General features: G+C 37.1%; 1 protein-coding gene across 1 annotated transcript in view; it reads right to left on the reverse strand.

Annotated features, from left to right (window-relative positions):
* Positions 1 to 10,286: 10,286 nt before the first annotated feature.
* Positions 10,287 to 23,420, reverse strand: part of LOC131166098 (phosphatidate cytidylyltransferase 4, chloroplastic-like) — a 60,287-nt gene continuing 47,153 nt past the window's right edge. The window contains exon 7 of the mRNA XM_058124379.1: positions 10,287 to 10,972. Within this exon, the coding sequence (XP_057980362.1) occupies positions 10,881 to 10,972 (92 nt within the window). The 3' untranslated portion in view covers positions 10,287 to 10,880. The remainder of the gene's footprint in view (positions 10,973 to 23,420) is intronic.

Consider the following 23,420-nt stretch of genomic DNA (forward strand, 5'->3'; position numbering starts at 1 on the left):
TTGAAATTCTCGGGTTAGTACTTCTATGGATAGCTAGTGGAGTGTAGTTAGAGGCAAGGCGTCTAGCATCTGATTCAAGTCGAAGCATCGCTTTGTAGGAGTAGGGTACTTTAGATTTTACATGGTTTCCATTAGTTGTTAGAAACACCACAAAAATCCTACCTTTACACTTCTTTTTATACAAATCTTTAATAAACTAATCTGGAAAAGGTTGATAACTGCACTCTAATCCCCGTGGATCGATACCTGACTTACCCACTTTCTACAGAACTTGGGAACAGTTAGGTTTTATTAATATTATTTTTGGTAGTTAAGGACACACGCCTTGGCAAGCCTACCATTTCCTCAATGCACCATGCGAGACTCCCTATTTATAGGGAGTCTAGGCATCCTGTTTGGTGCCAAAATGCCTCTCCTGTGGGATTGTTCTAATAGAATTCCCCTTTTATTCCTGCCATGCTGGCAGGGAATATTTTAACACCCTCATCATTGCACATGTGAATTTCTCTCTTATTTTATTTTATTATTTTTTATTTTTTTTGGAATTCTTGTTAACAGATTGCCTTGTTGTTTCTCTTTATGTGCAGGATGCTTGGGGAATGCCTCCAGCTATGCCAGCTGGCAACAAGGGACTGGGTTTGCTTGAGTTTTCATTCCCCTGTATTTATTATTTTTGTAATTTTTTGTGTATTTTTGACATATTGGATGTACCCCCGTATTGCCTTTCCCTGCAACATTTCCTTGTGTGCTTGTACCATTTTTGTACTTCCCTATATGTAACTTTTCATGTATTTGGGTTGGAATTTCCCTGTATTTTTATTTATCTGCATCTTTCACTTGGGCACATGCCCCTCCCCCCTTTCAATAGAACGTGACCTCATGCATGCATTTTTCTAATTTTGACTACTATTCCAATGTCAAAGTTAACCAATCTTGCCCAAAGAGTACATGGCAATAAAAACATGACCTTAAGACTCGACAAAATACCCAATTTTAGAATTGCAAGACCAAATATTAAAATTAAAAGACTCAATTCACAAATTACAAGACCTGGTTTAAAATCCAACAACTCAATTCAAAAAAAAATTGAAGGACTCCATTTCAAAGACCCAAATTAAAAATTGGAAAACTCAACTTCCATCTGAAAGAGTAAAGGAACTTATTTTTTTTCAAATTCAAGGAACTCAACTAAAAACCCAAAGAACTCATTTTTTTCAAAAAAAATAAAATAAAATAAAAGGACTTGATTTTTTTTTTAAAATTATAGGACTTAGTCCATAATACCTAGCCTAATAAAAGAAATTAATTTTGAAATCAACAATAGTTAGAAAATCTCATTTAAAAGGACTCATTTTTTTTTTAACTATAGGACTTATGTCACAATTCTTGGGCTAAAAAAAAAAGAAGAAATTGATTTTGCCGCTAAAGAACCCTCCACTAAAGTTATCAGAAAGAAAAACTCGTTTTAAAACTAAAATCAAGAAGACTCAATTTTTGAAAATGTAGGACTAGATTTACCATTCCTAGACTAAAAAAAAAATAGAAACTAGAAGAAGTTAATTTTGAAATTAAGGGACCCCATTGAAAATAACCAGTGCCTGAACTTGAAATGAAAGGACTCAATTTGGAGGCTCAGGACTTGAGGAATTCGTTTTGAAGAAAGGGTTCCCTTTTGAGGTAAGTCAGGACTCACTTATTGACGATTGGGTCTTCTCAAGATTTAAAGTCAATTTTATTATGGCGGGTCTTCTCATAAAAGCCTGATTAAAATTGGGGTGTCTACATCGAACATTATCGTTCGTCCTTGAGTAATGAGTGGTAGACTTTTTACTTAGATTCGCCAATGGTGTACCAGTGACGAGTTTAGCATTAACCATGCTAAACATCTCTAACACCTAATCCCCAAAACCACCCTAAGATAACCACAATCTCCATGTAGTTTTGTCCATACATTCGTCCTGAGATAACACCAATCTCCCCGTAGCTATGACTACAAAGTCACCCCGAGATAATCCTAATCTCCCTATAACTTTACTCTTGTGAATCTCCAACCCAAGAACACTCTTTGCAACACCCAACACCTTCATGTCAACTTCCTTTCTCAACAAAGTCCCTAATTGATTTACCTCAGTCGAAACCTTCCTAGAAATCGGCATGTTAGTCACATAAAACAACAGAATACTTGCCCACTTGTAGTCTATCTCCCTCTCCCCCTCTGGGAGCACCACCAACCCCCCTGTCTAATTCTTATATAGTACCTCCATCTCCTCCACCATGGCACCTATCCAGCTACCCTTCTCCTGGTCGTGCACTACCTCCTGAAAGACTGTAGGATCCTTCCTAGTAGTAATGGATGCATAAGGCATCATATCACACCTAGGCAGTGGCCTAATAATGCCTCTGAGCCCATTGTGATCCTGTTGGTCTCCCAATTTTAAACTCCTTGCATCATGACCAATGCCATCTCTGCCTGAAGTCCATAACTCCACCTACATCGCAATTTCCTTTCTACTCCAGTTTATCCTATGATACTGCAAGTCTCTTGAGTTAGAACTCCCTGCACTCCTACCCAGAGTCTCCAACACCACCTACACAACATGTTCATTGGTGCTACTGCAGCTTTCTGGCACTTGTATCTCTTCATCTACCTGAGTACGATGTCCCATGGTTTTAACACTTAAAACCATGTCTCCACCAATCGCCACCCTGTTTGCTATTGGATCACCCAACTTGAACCCATCTTTCTTATATACCAGAAAGATTCACCGTCTAGACATCACACCAAGCCTAGATCCCACCTCACTAGAAATGTGCATAGATGGACCTCCAAAATCTATCGCATAATCAGTCTAAGCCTCTCCTACAACTCTCCCATCTAGTGATACCTTTGGCAATCGATTAACCAAGAAACATGTCATACTCGTTGACTTCACCAAGAAGTCCCTTGCAAGCCCTACATGCACTATGCTCTGCTTACAAAACTCTTTGAACACCATCGTACTCAGAACCAATATATCACTTGAGGAGCTCTCTCCTCGTCTGGTACTTCACCTCAGCATTTCCAACTTATGCCACATGAGGTACCCGCAAACCTTTCATGATAACCTCATAAAATACCCATTTCTATCTCGTGATGCTACCCTCACCGATCCCCAAACATCCATAACAATGTAGTTAAGAATACCCACTGTTTTCTATGTGGTTATGTTACACAAAACGGTATTACCTGACTCAAAACTCTTAACTACAACTCCTCCTATAACTGTGTTACCGAGCAGTTTATAGAGATTCCCTATTATCCTCTATCCCTTCATCACAATCAATACGCCATCACACACCATCATCATCCCGCCTTCAGCCTTGTAACTATACCCGTTATAATCCAAAAAACCCAATGATATCACATTCTTCTGTAAATCGGGTACATACCTTACTCCACACAACATCCTTACCACATCATTATACATCTTGATCCTGATATCCCCCATTCTAACAAATTTGAAGACCGCACTGTTTCCCATCAAAACTAAACCAAGACTCACCAATCTGTAAGTGGTGAACCAGGCCTTGTTGAATGTCATGTGATAAGAACATCCCGAGTATAGGATCCAAGAACCCATAAGGCATTTTGGACCTGATGCAACAGAAAGCATCTCACAATCACTGCTCCCTGAGTCCCTTTCTTCAACTACATTTGCAAATTTCGATGAACCCTCTTGAGCTTTTTCCTTCCCATTCTCCCACTCTGAAAATTCTGATTTTATGTGTCCTAGTTTCCCGTACTTAAAATAGTGAATGTCCTTCCTCCTCCTCGACTAAGTTTTATTACCACTCGATACACTCCAAGACTTGCCTCTCTCACAATCCTAATTACCCTTCCCCACGAGCCCTTCACCATGTGAACCCTCATCGCTGGCCTTCTTCCTTTGATAAAACCCCAGCAATGCACTCGTAATGTCCTCCAACTCCAGGGTTTCTTTCCCTCAAGTCAGTGTCGTAACCAGATTCTCGTATGTAGGCGACGTAGGTAGGGAATTCAATAGCATCAGCACTTTGTCCTCCATCATCTTAAGCCAATAAAGCTTTTGCTTAAGATATAACTTGTTCGTCAATGACTTGGACATGTATCGGCGCTTCAGTTTCAGCCAAACCGCTACCTACGAGTCATCATCCATGACGTGATACAACATGTCATTGGCCAAACATAACCTAATAGTGGACAGTCTTTGCTTCTAGCTCCTTTCAAATTGCGTCATCTATGCTTTCCAGCTTCTTTCTGCATAGACCCTTCACCATCTTTTACGGCACCATTAAGTCCTTCACCCTCCTCTGCCACAACCCGAAGTTTCCCATTCCATCGAACTTACCAACCTCAAACCTTGCAAAAGAAATCCCATCCATTGAGAACCAATAGCTCTGATACCAATTGTTGTGCAAACACACCAACAATCACCCGGGTCTAATACCGATTGTTGTTCTCAACAATCAGCCCTCAGAAACCAATTGTCAGCTCCGAGTGTGCGCAACGAAAGATCTCACACAAACTCTCCTTGAAACAATCAATGGAACAAGCAAGCAAGCACTCGATGATGAACTATACAAACCTAGAAATCACTCAACAATGAGAATCAATGAAAACAACAATCAAAACACAAGAATTTACGTGGTTTGGCAATTTACCTACGTCCACGGTAGCAGTAACTATTTTCACTATCAATGATGAAGCTTACAAGCTTTGAAGCTTACTTGAAGCTTAATATCTTCTAGGGTTACATAATAATCATTATATAACAATCTAATGCATACAGAAGACCTATAGTTGATTTAAAACACTTTTGTAGCAATCCCCTCGGAGAAAATCCCTCTGATTAGCCCAATCTGCTGATCTCAGATTTGAAAATTCGTTACTTGCGCCGACTGAAATCGTCAACAGTTTGAAGCAGAAAGAAATACCTCGCAGCTAATGCTTGAAACCATCGACAATTAAACCCCTAACCATCAACTGTTTGCCCTCCATGGCTGCACCCTACATCTCTCTCTTGGTCCCTCGCTTCACAGTGCTTTCCCTGGTACATGCGTTCCACTCAGAATATGAGCCACATCCCCAACAATACATATCACATTCTTCTATGCAAATATCCCTCTTGGCATCCATTCAAATTCCCTCCAAGGATCAATATTCACTAAGGTTCAATCTATTGTAAAATTCACCCTTAAGATTGTACGTAGTTCCCTATATATGTGAAACATTGCTATCTGATATGAGTCTATAATGATGGTGATCACACAAAAACCATCATGAAAAAAAAATTTGTGAACCGTCATTAATCCTACTTATCATTACTTTACTACAAAGGATTAGCATGTTATTGCAAATGGAGGCATCTTGATACAATGATTTGAGTTACTTTGCTAAACGTGATGTAACAACTTGTGTAGATGTCCACAAACTTTTATAGATTCAAGGAATCAAATATGTGGCATGTTCTACAAGGATACATGAGTTACAAGTTATCATTGAGACACTCACATGTTGCTTCTTAGAATTTTATGTCATGGTTGTCCTTACAACAATTCATGGACAAAATCAAATGTGAACACTCATCCATATTTTCAATCCTCAACTTATCCATTATTCCTATTTAAATGGCATAGTTAATGATTGAGTGAATACTAACAATATCGTACAATTTCTCTATTATTTGATGTTTTATCAAAAAGAAAAGAGAAGTAAGAATATCTAATAGGCATTGGATCCTTGACAACATAAGTTCATGCAAAATGATAGAGAAGACAGCATAACACACTATTGGTTTGTATTGTTAAGGGAGTGGCATTAAAGGATTAGTGCATAGACATAACTAGTGAAGGGGCTAAACATGCTAAGAGCCCTCGTCCCAAAATGTTGTGTGCAACTATGCCACAAAGCAACATGCTTCATAAATAGAATAAAGTTGTCGATCAAATGATTTATCAAAAAAAAAGAATGTCGCTAAGATGTACGTGATCTCACTCTAAACATTAGCTCCAAGGTACATTATGGATAATGAATAGAACTAAATAGAGCATCTTGAGATTAACAAAATTATGCAACTTCCATAACATATTTTTGACTCTAAGACATGCTATATGAGGAAAATTGAAAAGTTGTACTGTTTTAGCTAGTATTATTGTGGGTTTGAGTCTTAGAGCTGTGATCATTTATGTACTATGTACAAAATGTCAACCATGGTATCATATTGTCGTAATTTATCTTTTTCATGTTGAAAGATGTACATCTATCCTCTTGGTACCATATCGTCATAATTTTTATTTTTCTTGCTGGATGTTAAACATCTACCCTCACTTATGAGTTGAATAAGTGAATAAGTGTTGATTTGGAAATCAAAGAAAAAGCCAAGGCAGAGGACAATTGTCATTAATTTGACAAAGCACTAATTTAATTAAATTAGTCACACAATAGATGAACTATATTGTTCTTGATTTATCAAAACATTGACAAGTAACTAAATTGTGTATTCTATACATGTCCATTTTTGGTATGTATCATTATATGCTCCTATTAACTTTAAAATGAATATTGAATTTAACTCTCCTTCCACCTAGAAGTCAAATTTTTTCCCTTTTGTATATAACAATAGGAACACAAATAGTTTTTCCTTCATATGGGTAAATGAAGTAACAATATAAAGGTAAAAAGTGTCAAAACACATATTGCAACAATGGTCATTTTTTCAACAATGTTTCAAATCAAATGGGACCTTTGAGACATGCTTTTCCATTTACTGCCCACTCCATCAAATTACTATAGATGAAAGGCATCTTCAACCATGTAGAAGTCTACTAGAAGACATCAAAAAACTTTAAATCCTATGGCTCCATGAATAATCTAATATACATTTCAATCCGACAATGAATGTAACTTCGTACATTATTGAAATACCAACAAAAAACCTAGTAGTTGCCAAATTTAAAACATTTTTTATTTATGGTAGATTCCGATCTAACGTACATAAGAATTAACACAATCTAATCTAACAAAGTATAGAAGTAAAGATAATAAAATAAATAAAACACATAGATTTACATGGTTCATCCGTAAAGTCTACATCCACGAATGCAATGGCAAGCCATCGATCCAAGACCAAGTACAAAGGTTATTAGGTTACATCACGCAAATATTTCCTAAAGTCTCAATTGAATGGATGGATATGGTTGATTAATCAAATGTAATAGAAATTACATGGATAAATATCGAACATAAAACATCAATGTGAAGGGCATGGTCTAGTGTGAACAAAATTTCTTCTTGGACGTTGAGAGCAGTTGTGACATCCCATGCAAGAAACACATGATCATGTTCTTGCCCTCTCTCCAATCCATCTTATTAAATCATATGCCATTAGGACACCTTCTATTACAAATCAAATTGGGTTTGCATGTGGTAGTGTTGTGTTAGTACTTATCTAATAGTCATCATGCATAATTGGATTGAAGTCCATTGAGTAGGGGCATGATGTTCTGTTATATCATAAGAGCAATCAGTCGACTATGTTGAATCAATTGGAACAGCTTGTTGGTGGTGAACTCATCGAGCATAAGGAGTGCAAATTCTCTTGCCTTCTCGGAACAAGTATTTACCTTAGAAAAAATGTTGAATAACTCATATAAACTAGTTGTCATATACCTATATCTAATGATTCTATCATAGCATTGAGTTCTCATCTCCTTCAAAATTTCAGCGAAGAATTCCTCTGCACCATGCCACCATCTTGAATGATCTTCCTTACTAATTTGTTCCAAGTTCCTCACATGTGTTTGTTCTTAGCCCACTCAACCATATTTTTAAGGACATTGTTTACACTCGAGTATTAAAAATTTTTAACTATGTTTATAATATCTATGATAGGCATAGGTTCTTGTCATTTGAACCCAAACTACAAAGTACCCAAATGCCTATCACTGCATGTATGGAATAGTCATCCCAAGAAGCATGATGAAATATCAAAGCTCTTGAGAAAAGAGGTGCAAATGCAAGGGGTGATAAAAATCAAGCATGGTTGCAATAAAGCTCTCTCTTATACTTCTCTTGAGTAATATTTCACACAACTTTATAGTAATCATAATAAAAATAAAACCAAACAAGAACATCACACTGAATGTGGGATATCGATCGAGGACATATAAACCTCAAAAAATTTATATATGTCAATTATGAAATGAAGTTAAAATTTAGAAAAAAAAAAATATTTAAGCTTAAAATTTATTCGGGATATAAAAAATCTAACACCAAATGTAATTTCTATAGTTGCTTTTATAGTGGTTGTTTCGATTGTTTTCTTATGCTTCAATGTTCACTAACACATCATTTTACTTTTTCATAGTCATTGAAAAAATTGATAATAAGGTTCAAAAACGTCACAATGATCATTTTTGGCATGTTCAAGCTATGTCGAAACTCTAGTACAAAGAAAGGAAAGTTTAAATTCTATACACGAGTAAAATCAAGTTTCAAAACTTGATCAAATGTTAAAATTGATTCATGAAAACTCATCCTTAATCCAAATTTTGTGATAAATTCTAGTTTAATCCAAATTTTGATCTCAATAATTTAGAGCGGAATCAAATTAAAACACCCTACTATGTTGAATCAACCTAAAAGCATCCTTAATTCTGACACGAGCATGCACAAATACGAGCGATTGCATGCCAACAATTGGACCATTGGATTTCTGCAATTCCTCATCTTTATCTCATCAGTAAATTGATCTAATACTTGAATAATAACATTTTCATCACTTCATTTCGTGATACTTTTTATTTAAATTTTTATCACTCCTTTCCTATTCGCAAACCAACCATGACATCATAATAGCAGTAAGACCTGCATTTCATTTTACACTAACATATCCCTTATTTGTTTTCGACAAGAAAAATGACGAGAATGTTTATGGCTATTTCATATCATTGTCATAAATTAGGGAAATAAAAATTAAAAATCAAAAATAGAAATTAAAATTATAAATCAGCAACTTGTTTATTTAACATTTATAAAACTAATACAAACTAAAAACTTAATTAAAAAAAAAAAACTTATTTTCACCTTCAAATCAAATAATATTATAAAAATATGATTCAAATAATAAAATTACAAATAATACACATTAAAAAATTACTATAATAAAATAAAATTTATTATAATTATTTTACTTAATTGTTATACTTTTAAATTTTACTTTGCAATAAAAATTTTGTTGAACATGATAATTGAAAAATAATAATGCTGCATTTGAAAGCATGAATTTCAAACCTTGGATGAGCGGATTTGAATAAATTTCAATATAATTTTGTATTACATTTTATTCAAATCTAATACAACTTCAAATCTATGGCCTCTCTATATATAGGATGAAAAGAATTTTTTTTAATTGACTTTATTATTATTATTTTTAAAAAATTATATATATTTTCCCCTAATTATATTTAAATTGATAAGCTCATTTAATTTTGATTTCAATTTAAAAGTGTATAAAATAAATAATTTAATCTAAAAAAAATTATTTCTGAATATTAAATTTTCACAGGTTGTTAAAATAACTGAAAATCATAAAATCTAATTTTTAGTTGTTAAAATCTGATTTTTAATTTTTTAACAAACTGAAAATCGACAACAAAAACAAAAAACTGACAACATAAACAAACACGTTTTTATAATCTATTTATTTACTGTGAAAAAATTGAAATAAAAAACATAAAACATTAACGATACCAAACGTGCCCTTAGTTAATTATAAAAAATAAGAATAAGCATGAGATGGCTGCTGTGATAACAGAACAAGCTCTTAAATGACACTGCTATCTCCAACCTCTTAGCACAAAATTGTCTTTTCCAAGTTCTATTTAGCAACATAACACAAACTTGCCAAAAAATATATCAAAATATGTCACTATCCCACACCAAATGTGTACTACAAAAATCCTGAACTTGAAGACCTTGCAAAGAAAAATTATACTATTAGAAGGTCTATCAATTGTTAATGGGCAGTGGCTTATGGATTGGATCCCCAGAGATCTTGCTCTATTGCTCCCAATAAATTTAGTATAAACGCATGCAAATCAATTAAAAAATGACTACCATAATCACAAAACATTGGTTCTCAGATTTAAATTGGAATTCATGTCCAACTCTTTAATATCCACAAGTCATCAACTATGAAGTTTCCAGCAAGTCAATAATTAGTGTTTCAATCAATGAATGCTGTGAAGACTAGCTGCAGGCACATACAGGAGTCGAAAAATATCCAATTTTAGACTTTCCAAAGTACTGACCATACATTAAAAAGGAAAATCCATTTCAATTAGGATTTCAAACCCATGAAAACGTTATAGTCATCAAATCATCTTGGCTAAGTTGAGGATCCAACCACAGGAACTGATAAAATAGGGAAGAGGGGGGGGGAATGACGGTTTTCTCTTTAATAATTTATTCTTGTTGCTAAAAAGGAATACTTGACAATAAACAAGCAGATTTTGGCATTGTCAACAAATCTATAATTTGAAGGGAAGGGAAGGGATAGGAAATGACCCATTGCACAGATCCACTAGTCCATGTCAACGCAATCCCCCTAGTCTGACAGCCCCAAGCATAATTGATCCCATGTAGAAAAGGTCTCTCTTGTACTGGGATTGAGGTGAGATTACCCAGACAAGGTCAGAACTGCAAATGTCATCTCCATTCCCTCCAAGAGATCAAACCACAATTTCTTTCATCTGCTTTACTGCCCAAGTTCATTAGTCATTATAAAGCTTGAATTTCCCCCTACACTGACAAATGGAGAATACAAGAAAACCTCCCACTTTATATTTTTCACTTTTTGCAGTCAAACACCATAAAGCGGCAAGAAGGTTTTGACGAAGGAATAAGCAAGCGCGCCTGTGAACACATAGCTGTCTACCCTGTCTAATATTCCACCTGTACATAAGCATTTACCGTTTCACTAACAGATGTATGAAAATTCTCAGAATTGGTGTGGTTATGATGCAATTACCTGGATTTTATTATAAATTGACAATGATGAAAATTACCATATTCTTGTTTGAGCAAGAAGCACAATGAAAATGAACCAGGGCGGGATTTTAAAAGGGAAAAAAAAAAAATCAGGGGTTCACCCTTGTATTCAACAGCATCATCATTTTTTTCACAAAAAGCAACTATCAATCCAAACCATATTTAACATAAGTTGGTTGGCAATCCAAGTACTCCATATACCAAATGTTCTGGGAAGGACATGACACATGCAGCCTTAGTCCATTTGTGACTTTAGGTCTGGGTGTAATACTCTATACATGAGGAATCTTGGTATTCAAAAACCATATAACCATGCCATTTCATACTTCTCTTCCAAAAACCCAATCATTAATTTTCAGTGCCCAAAAACTTGAAATTGGCATGACATCATGGCTTGGCCTAGTATTCTGAAGCTCAAAATGACATATTGGCCCACATTTAAGGCAGTTGACGAAAATATCGTTGTATCCAGATTAACACTTTTCCCCCTTTTTTCCAGTTACTAAACTCAGGTTAATTAAGGCTACATAATAGTAGATGCAAAAGCTAGATCAAAAGAATGTAGATATGGATTCAAGATTATCATGCACAAGCATGTCATTAAGGAATTAAGGGTATATAATAGCTCAAGCGGTGTGAATATCCACAAATTTTAACATCCCTGTTGACCCTAGGTATTGACTTTGATGAAAACAACAGTTGTGTTTGTGTTGTGTCTAATACAAAAGCCCATATGTTATGTGTTGGTTGATAATTGTGTTGACTTTATTATTATATTGAGTTGATGAATTGATTATTCTTTGCCTCACTATTAATGATATGTATGTGTACTTGTTGCTCATTTGAATTGAAATACGTCTGCAATTTGAGTAAAACAGTTTCTAGCATACCATGAGTTGACATCATGCTTCGCATAAGTAGACTCACAGTAGGGCAGGTGGGCACAAGTAGACTCAGGAGTCAACTCATGACCTGGCAAAACATGAAACTTGAATTTTAAAAAGTCAAACTTTATAATTTAAAATAGATATTTTGGGATATTCTCACTACAATTAATTCATACATGGTTTTTTAGCATTAGAAATTAGATTTTACGTATCTGAATATGGAAATTGTGTGCCACAAAACAATAACAAGATTTGCTCTCAGCATGTAATGATTATTGAATTCAAAAATGCAATAGTAAAATTGTACCTAGAGGTCACAGGTTCGAGGTGTGGAAACAACCTCTTGCGAAAATGCAAAGGTTGTGTACCATAGACCCATCATGGTCCCCACTCTTTTCCCGGATCCCGGATACAAAGGAGCTTTGCGTATGGGCTGCCCTTTTATTTTATGAGATGATTTTGGATTCAAATTCAGGAGATACTGTTGTACATTTTCTAGAGTCAAATTGCTATATCTGTGGTCTTATCTTTTAGATTAAATATTTGGTATTTCTTAAATATAAGGGACACAATCTTGCCCATTTTGCTTAGTGCTTTATTCCTTTAACGTTGTACATTGCTTTAGTCATTTAGAGCTGTGTTATTGCCATGTTATAAATGTGGGTTAGCGCTTGAGTTTACAAGTTTATTATGATCATTGTCATATACCCACAATGTTATAAATAGAGAGAGAGACCTATCAATGTGATTAGGTCTTCTAATTTACCCAATATTTCAACATTCTATTAGAGCATGACACAAACTGAGAATTTTCTTCATATTATTCGAATAATACACAAAATGTTAGCTATATATGTCAACCCTAGCAGCAGAAAAGGAAAATTAACTAGGTTATATCAGATCCCGTGATTTATGGGATATTCTAATAAAATAGGAAGCTAACCAAATCAGCCTAATTCTAGGAATACAGGCTGCTACAAAATTTCCTAAAATAGCTAACTATGCACTTATAGAATACAAGTCATTAAACACGTTTTCCCACACTCCCCCTCAAGCTGGCAAATAGGTATTTTCTATTCCCATCTTGGATAAAATACTTAGAAACACTGAACTACTTAACCCCTTGGTAAGTACATCAAGAAGTTGGCCATGTGTAGACACAGAAGTTGTACAAATCAATCCACTCTCCAACTTTTCTTTGATGAAGTGTCTATCAATTTCAATGTGCTTTGTTCAATCATGCTGTACCGGATTATGAGCTATGCTGATTGCGCACTTATTATCACAATAGAGTCTCATCGGACCATCCCACTTAATCTTCATGTCTTCTAATATAATCTTCAACCAAAGTAGTTCACATACACCCTGAGCCATTGCTCGGAATTCTGCCTCCGCACTAGACCAAGCCACCACATTTTGTTTCTTACTCTTCCACGGCACAAGATTTCCGCAAAGAAAGGTGCAATATCCAAAGGTCAGCCTCCTATCAACAATTGACCCAACATAATCAGCATCCGTGTATGCCTCGAGAACTAAGCTTCCGTTCCTTTTAAACAGAATACCTTTTCTTGGTGTCCCTTTAAGGTATTATAACACTCAGTGAGCTGCCTGCAGATGGACTTCCTTCGGGCTATGCATAAATTGACTAATCACACTTGCTGCATAAGCTATATCCGGTCGTGTGTGAGACAGATAAATGAGTCTTCCTACCAAGCGTTGGTACATTTCTCTATCTACTGCAGCATCCTCCTCTGCCTTTCCAAGTCTAAGGTTAGGATCTATTGGAATACTTGCTGGTTTGCACGTCGTCTTGCCGGTTTCTTTGAGGAGATCCGTAACATACTTCTGCTGAGATATTAAAATGCCCTGCCTAGAGCGAGTCGCCTCAATCCCAAGAAAATATTTCAGCCTCCCTAATGCCTTGATCTCAAACTCCTTAGCCAAACACTGACTCAAAATATGTCGCTCCTTATCATCATCCCCTGTCACTATTATATCATTGACATATACCAAGACGTATGTGACTCCCTCTGAAGGTGAGTGTTTAATGAACAATGTATGATCCCCTAGGCTCTGTATATATCCCATGGCCATCATAACTCTTGCAAACCTTCCAAACCATGCCTGTGGCTATTGTTTAAGACCGTACAAGGCTTTCTTCAGCTTGCACACAGTATGAGCAGCCAAATTATTCCCATAACCTGGCGGGACTTCCATATAAATTTCTTCCTCTAGCTCTCCATGCAAAAATGCATTTTTGACATCAAACTGCTGCAAGTCCCAACCATAATTAGCTGCTAGAGGCAACAAGATTCTAACAGTGTTCATCTTTGCAACTGGAGCAAAAGTATCTAGGTAGTCAATTCCATAGGTTTGAGTATAACCCTTGGCAACTAACCTTGCCTTGTATCTCTCTATTGATCCATATGCTCTATACTTCACAGTGTAAACCCATTTACACCCCAGGGGTTTCTTTCCTGCCAGCAATTTCACCAACTCCCAGGTTTTGTTTTTTTCCAACACCTCCATCTCCACATTCATAGCTTGTTTCCATTTCTCATTGGATAAAGCCTCGGATAAAGTGGTAGGGATGACAATGGTGCTTAAGCTAACAAGGAAGGATCTATGGGATGGTGAAAATTTTCTGAAGGACAAGAAATGTGAGAGAGGATATAAAGGTTGTTTTGTGTACTCTCTAGTTCCTTTTCTAACAGCAATGAGAAGATCTTGGTCATTAACCTAAGGTTTGGTTTCAGCTTGCAATGAAGGGTTAGAAATTGTTACCTCATTCTCAAGATCCGAGTTGGAGTCTCGGACTTGCACAGATTCAGGGACAGCCACCTTCGTCCTTGAAAACACTTTGCCAAATCTCACATTCTCAAGAGCAGAATCAATTTTTTTTCTGGGGAATTTCAGGCACAGGTTGGTACATATGATTTGGCACAGGATTTGGCACAGGCTCAGACACAGGATTTTGCACAAGGGAACAAGAAACTGGTTTAGATACTGGAAGTGACAGCAAATCAAGTAAAACATCCCCTATCCTCCCTATCCTTATCTTCCATTGTTGAACTCTCCCCCTGAAGATAAGGAGTGGTGAAATAGGACTTGTCCATGGAAAGTAGCATCCCTTGAGACATAGAACTTCTTAGATGGAGGATAATAACATTTATACCCCTTCTGAGTCTAAGAATAACCCACAAAGACACATTTTAATGCCCTCGGATCTAGCTTTCCCCTACTTTGACTATGAATATGAACAAATGGCAAGGGACAAGATTATTTGTAGTGTTGGTAAGGCTAGAATGTTGAGAGCATTTCCATTGGACTTTACCCAAGACTCTGGAAGGAAAACAATTTATAAGATGAGCAGTTGTAAGAATTGCTTCCCCCCAAACGGATTTAGGCACATTTTTCTGGAACATGAAAGCTCGGGTTGACTCAAGGAGGTGACCATTTTTCCTTTTGGCTATCCCATTTTTCTGTGGGTTATTGACACAAGATAACTCGTGTACTATCACTTGCTTCTAAAAGTATGGAATTAGGACTTGATTGAAATAAGCCCTAGCATTATCCAATTTAAACCTTTTCATATTGACCCCAAATTGATTTCTAACCATAGAACAAAAATTTGGGAGAACAATACTGAAATCGGATTTATGTTTGAGCAAGAAAATTCAAGTAACACGAGTACAATCATCAATGAATGACACATACCATCGTGCCCCAAAAACATTAGGAATATTAGAAGGGCCCCAAATATCACTATGAATGAGATAAAAAAGGAATAGAACTTCTTAATTACTGATTGAAAAAGATACACGTTTGTGTTTAGCAAGTTCACACACTTCACAATGAAAATTCTCAACATTTAAACCTTTAAATAAAGAAGGAAACAGAATTTTAATGACTCTAAATGACAGATGTCCAAATCGGCGGATGGTGAAGCCAAACTCTCTTTATTGGACGAAAAATGCTCAGTAACAAAAAATTGAGATAATTTGCCCTTTGTAATACTTAACTGACTCGGTGCTTCGAGGTAGTAGAGTCCGTCCCGTTCTCTAGCATGTCCAATCATCCTCCCCGAATCCTTGTCCTAAAATACACAATAACTATGACGAGAAACCACATTGCAACGTAAATCTTGGGTGAGTTTTTGAATAAAGACAAGGTTTGTGGATAATCTAGGAAAATGGGGAACATTTTTTAATATTAGTGATGGGCCTATTTTGACATCTCCTACACTTGCTACAGTGGTCAAGGAACCATCAACTATGGCTATTTTCCTACTACTTGGGCATGGCAAATATGTGAAAAAACCATTCGGTAAGTGAGTCATATGGTCAGTAGCTCCTGAATCCATGACCCAGAAGTTGGCAAAGGTTTCACCCGAGCCATTTAATCCAATAGAGGTAGGAAACTCAACTGAATATGCCACTGAGCAAGTAATTGAAGGTTTGTCAAGATTGCCAATAAGAGATCTCACCCTCTCAACCTCTTCTTGGTTGAGATCACCTAACTCCTGTGATGCTGCTTCATTTTGTTGTACCACAGCAACATGAGCCTGACCATTAATCCTTGGCTACTCTCCTTTCTGTCCCCACTCTCGGCTTGGAGGTTTTCCATGAAGTTTCCAACACCGTTCATGAGTATGGCGTGCCTTCTTACAATAAGTGCACCACAATTTGTCCTTGTAATCACGGTTCTAGGCCTTTGGCTAACCAGGTCTCCCATTTTCAAAAACTCGTGCTCCTTCCACATTTGTGACTGAATTATTGCCATCACTAGCCACCATAGCCGAGCTGTCCGTGTTTTTCGGTTCAAGCATCAGACCTCTTTTGCTTTCCTCACCTCAAAGCAGTGCCACCACCTCATTAAAACATGGAACCAACTGCTTGCCAAGAATTTGAATCCTCACTTGATCAAATTCTAGATTAAGTCCAACAAGAAAATCATAGACTCTATCTCGCTCGATTAAATCCTTTAGAACAATGGCATCTTCAAGACACTTGGTTTTTATCACTCTATAATGATCAAGTTCTTGCCACAAAGATTTCATTTGGTTGGCATATTCAGTAACTGATTTACTCCCTTGTTTTGCTGCAATCGTCCTCACCTTCACCTCATATACTTGAGCCGCATCTCTAGCTTTTGAGTATGTCTGTTGAATCGCATCCCAAATATCCTTGGCAGTAGCCCAGAACATACATGTGTCACTATTTCAAGAATCATAGAATTCCACAGCCACGCCATAATCATGGAATCTTCTTCATCCATGCTTCAAAACGAGGATCTCCTAGTTTCAGCCCCGTACCCATGAGATGGCTGATCTTTCCCTTTCCCTTCAGCACGGTGCAAACAAGTTTTAGACCATTTGAGGTAGTTTTTTTCCATTCAGCCTATATGCTGCCGGGATATTTTTCAATTACCTGGGTTGTTGGGATTGAACAATCTCCTCCGATTGTGCTATAGCGGTCGTCTCTGCAACCTCTGACATTCATCATGAACAATGATCTCTTGGCGATTAAGGCCGATCACTCAAAATGGAAACCACCAACAATGAAGGCTGGCAAAGGTAGAAATAAGAACGGAAACTGCTGTAAGAAATTTCAGCAATGAACGTTCAACAGAAAAAGTGCAAAAATACTCTATTTTTGAACTAAAAATAGGGCAAGATAGGGTACAAAGAAGTAGCAGTATGGTCTCAGCAATGAAGGCTTGTGTGAAGAGGTTTTTAATCACAAAAAAGAGCTTTAGGCTCTAATACCATGACACAAACTGAGAAACACTTCATGGAAGAATTTTCTTCATATTATTTGAATAATACACAAAACGTTAGCTATATACATCAACCCTAGCAGCCAAAAAAGGAAAATTAACTAGGTTATATCAGATCCCTTGATTTATGGGATATTCTAACAGAATAGGAAACTAACCAAATCAGCCTAATTTTAGGAATACAGGCTGTTACAAAATTTCCTAAAATAGCTAACTATACACGTATAGAATACAAGTCATTAAACACGTTTTCCCATAGAGCAAGATCCAACCTAAACTATAAATGCGTAGCTGCTGCCAAACCAAACCCTAAAAACCAAAATCCTATGCAAACCTGCCACTATAGGTAGGGCATCCACACCAACAAGAACCAGAAACAACTCCAAGAGTCTCCGAAAAATATAGCAGCTAGTGGAAAACTTCTGGACGTCACTACCGACTCAAAATCACAAGAATCCCTTCAGATTTTACAAAATAACCAATATATAGTCGGACACTATTGATTTATAAGCCACCTAAATTGCATTGTCAAAGGAGCTGGTTCTGCACCAGCTGACAGCTGCTAACTCTAACACCACCCACCAAATACATTCATACTCCATAATATCAAGTTCAAGGTCATGTCTCTCATTCAAAGATTCAACCTTCTATGGTTGTTCATTGTGACACTTTGTTCATGGTTGTTTGGTACCATTAGGGTTGTGTGTTTGTTTCTTGAGTCCGGCAATGTCATGCTAGTTTGTGACTTGTTCGTGGTCATTTCAGTGTTGGAGTCCATGAATCTAAAGAAGTATATTTCCTACATCATTGTCGTAGATAACAATTGAGAAGTTGGATTGAAAGAATTACATACTGTGGTTTAAGATCTATTTGATAGACTAAGGTAAATTTAAGCACTTGTTTCAATCCAGGAACAATAAGAGAAAAGAAGTATGGATTCAAGAACATGCATTGATTGTCTATCTATCATGGAACTCAATTGAACCCCAAATGGATGTGCATGCATCTGGATTGCAAGGAGATTTAGGATAATGTCAAGATCTTAATTCCAGTAACAGTACACGTATGTACAATTTATTCCTAGAGTACTTGCTCTTACAATAGGGAGACAGAAGTGTTACAAAGTACTTCAAAAGATGAAGTGCATCCATGAGTAACATCAAGCAACTAATAACCGCCAATGTCCATGAAATGCAAAAGCAAAAAGGGAGCAAATGACAGTCTTGCAAGTCCTGATGCGTTCAGAACCAAGTTCAAGGCAATCCGGTCCCAAATCCTTGGTCATCCTTTGCTAATGTTTATCCTCACTTTCTCCATGCTTCCTCTAGCACAAATCCCTTAGCCCTTGCCTTTGGTATTTCAACCTCAAGCTCAAGAAAAACTGCTTTTGTTACACACGATGATTTTGATTTTCCACCAAGTAGTCACAAAAATTCTTGAGGTAGTTTGAGTGGTCGTTGTGGAATGATAGACGTGGTAAGGCCCCTCTTGCAAGTGCACTCATTGCAAATAAGGGGATCAAATTATTGAGCAATGTTGGGATCTTCACAGTAGACCACCACACACCAATGCAACCCCATTGATTCAACTCTTGCAAGCTCTGCATGGAGCAACATTTTGTATCTATGTCAAAGGAAGAGTCCAAGTTCTTGCAGTATCAAACATCCAAACAATCGTCTCTTCCCATTGCATCTCCTGCTTAGATAGGTAACCCTACAGCTCGCCTATCATCTAGCATCCCTTGCACTAGTCCTTGGGTTACAAATTATAACTCAGCCACAACTAACCATGCGACAGGTATACAACCAATTTCTTTTCCACCCTAAAAAGTTTACCAAATTTACCCTTGTTGATGGGTCCACTATTACTATTAATGGAATAGGGACAAACTCTCTTTCTTCAATATTGCATATTCCGCAAGATTATAAAATCCTTAAATTGTTTAGTAACTGTCTTTCCTCATTTTGTTTATATTTAATATTTGCAAATGAATAATATGATTAACAAAGTGCACAAGGCCAAGTGCACAATACTACGGAGACCTCTTGTCACCTACACTATTGTTGCTACACCACTACAAATCTATTGTCGCCTTGGACATCCTTCACTAGACAAGTCAAAAAAACAAGTTCCTACTTTGAGTTGTGTCTAGTCTTGAGAGTGAGCCTTGTCAGTTGAGAAAGCATCGTCATGTTCCATTTGCTTCCCAAGTCAATAAACGGGTAGCATGCCCCTTCATGTCAATCCATTCTAATTTTTGGGATCCTAGTCAGGTTGTCTCATAGTTCGTTTCCAATATTTTGCATCTTTTGTAGAGATGACTATTCAAGAATGACTTGGGTCTTTCTTTGATAATGGATCTTTTGTTACTTTTGTTCTAAAATAAAGACTCAATTTGATTTGCCGATTCAGAATGATAATGCTAAGAATACTTCAGCATCCAATTTACTACCTACATGACTAAGTGTGGTATGATTCATTGGTCATCTTGTGCCCACACTCCATAACAAAAATGGAATTGCAAAGAGGAAAAATAGACATATGCTTGAAGTCACTCGTACCCTACTTTGGCATACAAATGTTCCTAAAGTGTTTTGTAGTGATGTCGTGTCCCTTAACTACTCTCTTATCAACAGAATGCCATCCTTTGTCCTCAATGGCAAAATTCACTATTCCATTCTCTCTTCTTTCTTTTCTTTTTTTGGGAAAATAAAAGAAGGTATATTACATAGAGAAAGAGAAATTACAACAAATGACGACAAAAAGTCCACCCCAAATAAATGAATTAACAATTAAACAAGGAACCCCCTCTTCAATCATTTTCCTTCATAGTTCACCGAATTCTTCAAGTTAGCTAACTCCCTTTGACCCTTTTTAGCTCTATTTTTACACCCATCAAAACGCACTTTATTCCCCTTAGGATCACAAAAATTTTAACTCCAATTCATCCATGAGTTCTTAAATTTCAAAACCCTTCCTTGAAATCTCCTCCACCGGTGTTGGTAAAATACCGTCCTTGCATTGCAACTCATTGCCAAATCATCATTTTCAAATATAGAGGCCCCCTACAATCGTTCCAAAGGGGATGAGTGTACATATGATAAGTCCCTAAAACATCACTGGATTTAGAAACATATCCATATTGTTCCCTAATTTCATCCAATAGTAAATCCCCACCACAATTAAACTCATTAAGACCATCACTTTCATTAATTGATAAATCCCCCCATTTCATTACCTCCTTTCCTTTGGTAACCCCATCATAAGAATTGTTTGTCTTTTTCTTAGCATCTATGTCTTCCATAATTACTAACTCTCCTTCTGAATTCCTCTTTAAAATTTGTGGCACTACTACGCCAGAGTGTTTTCTTTCTTCTTCGGACAATTTTTTCATATATGCACCCATGTGCACAATCTTCCGACGAGTAAAAACATGGGACCCTTAGATCCCTTTGACTTAAGGTCTGAGGCATCAAATATCTCACCCAAAACACCATCACCTTTGCAAACCTCTGCTGCAGCATCCTTTTTTTCCAAAACCCAATCATTAACCTAAACTCTTGAATAGTTTAATACACAAAAATTTCGTTCATCACCTCTTTCTCTTTAACCCTTTCAGTATTATTGCTTCTTTCTAATGAAGATGGCAGATACTCTTGCCATCAAGAATCTGCTTAGAAACTGAGCATTGCACGGTAGTATTTGTACCTAGAATTTGCTTGGAAGACAGCATACCTGTTGTGTCCCTTATCCGCCCACACCCATTAATGGGAGAATTCTGCGTTTGAAATGAAAGACACTTCTGATCTTCCTCATTTTGGCCTCCAACTACTGGTGGCTGCTGATCTAGCTGAGAAGATCCTTCTTTTAATCCATCACTTCCCAGCAAACATCCCTGTAGAAACCCCATTGGAAGGGACCTCTTGGGCATTATTTGAGAAATGAACAGTTCCTTCTGCATTTTCACCAGCCCCTGGGTCTGATCCACATATTCAAAAAATAGGCCTGTTTAAAGGATGGCCCATCCAAGATCCAACTCAGAAGAAACCTCCTTTGTTTCCAAAAGATGGCCAATTTGTTTTTACCAAGGCTATGGGCCTGCTCAATAAGTTGGCCCCAACTTAGTTAAAAAAGAAACTGCTCCTTTTTCAATCATCAGGCCTACGTCCAAGACAAATACAAAACTTCCTGCCCCAGTATTCTTTGTCTCATCTTCCCCAAGAACCCTAGCCGCCTCTGCTAGCTTCCAAGCTCCTTACGAAACCATAGAAATCTGGACTTTATGGACATTCTTCTCTGATCAAACAGCTTTGGCTTCTGCAGCCTTAGGAAGTTGCTGACTGGTTGGCGGCTGGTAAGCTATGTATGTTCCAGCTGAATAACAACGACTGCAAGCTCAGCCTTGTTCATCTGAACCCAGCCGCCACACCTAAAACACCTATTTTCCATATCAGCCACCATAACTCAATCTCTAGATAACTTGAGGATCATGACCCTCAACTCCGTCTATATTACCTTCCAGCATGACCTGCCTCCACGATCTAAAACGTGGCTGGCCATCTGCAACTATTTCACTCAAATATTTTCGTAACTACTTCGCCAGGTCGTAAAAGACACTCACGAAGCTTTGCCATCCCTCATCTTTTGCTCCGCTAGGAATGAACACAAAAAATCTCCTTCAGTTCCAACCCAACCCTAAGTCCAAGAATTTTTCCACTTTCTTCCACTTAATAGACAGCCAATAGTTTGTAACACCCTTCCAAAAACCCCCTTCCAACCGACCAAAAACCAACAACCCTTAGACGAACTACAAAACAGCCCCTTCCAATAACCTAACCCATCTATTACGAACAGCATTCTTCTCAATCACTAGCAAAGATGAACTCCCCTCACGCTTGTCCAGACGCAGATCGAAGGATTTTCCTTTGATTTGAATTGCTCGGCTCGTCATAAACTAAAACAATCTTCACTGCAGGAAACACACAAGAGGGGGAGAGAAATAGCATCGTGAAGGGGAGAGAGAAACAAATAGGGCTATCCCTCCCACTGTTTGTTTTAAATATTGGGGCAATACTACACGCAGCATTAAAGTGTCATTGCATATGCATTTCATTGAGCTTGTGTTATCATGTTCTCCATTCTATTATCAAATGCTCCTTTATTCTCTTTCCCTCCTCATATGTTTGGGCATGTGTCCTTTGCTCATCAATTAACTCCAGGGGTGGACATGTTGGATCCTTGTGCCATAAATGTACTTTCTAAGCTGCTTATGTACTCAAAAGGGATATTGTTGCCATAGTCCTACCCTATATCTTTTGTTTTTCCCAGACAATATTTCCTTATTTGAGTCTACAGCATACTATTCTAATTCCTTGAGCCCTTCTGACCTCAATGAGTCCCTACCTCTACCTAGCCTTCAAACTTTGGCTTACTATCTTTGACTAGCCATCCATATGCATCTTCATCTAGTTTAAGCCCTTCTCTCCGCCTTTATCATCTTAATTTGCAAGCATACACGAGCTTCTTCTACCATGCCTTTGGTTTCCTTATTCGATAATTTAGATTCCTAAGATGTTTGATCTTCCCATTGCTGTCCAAAAAGGTAAACACACAATTACACAACATCTCTCTAACTTCATTTGCGATGGATTCTTGTCACCCTCATACTATTTTGTTAGTAATCTTAT

This window comes from Malania oleifera, chromosome 10 (assembly GCF_029873635.1).
Source record: "Malania oleifera isolate guangnan ecotype guangnan chromosome 10, ASM2987363v1, whole genome shotgun sequence".
In the NCBI taxonomy this organism is placed as follows: Eukaryota; Viridiplantae; Streptophyta; class Magnoliopsida; order Santalales; family Ximeniaceae; genus Malania; species Malania oleifera.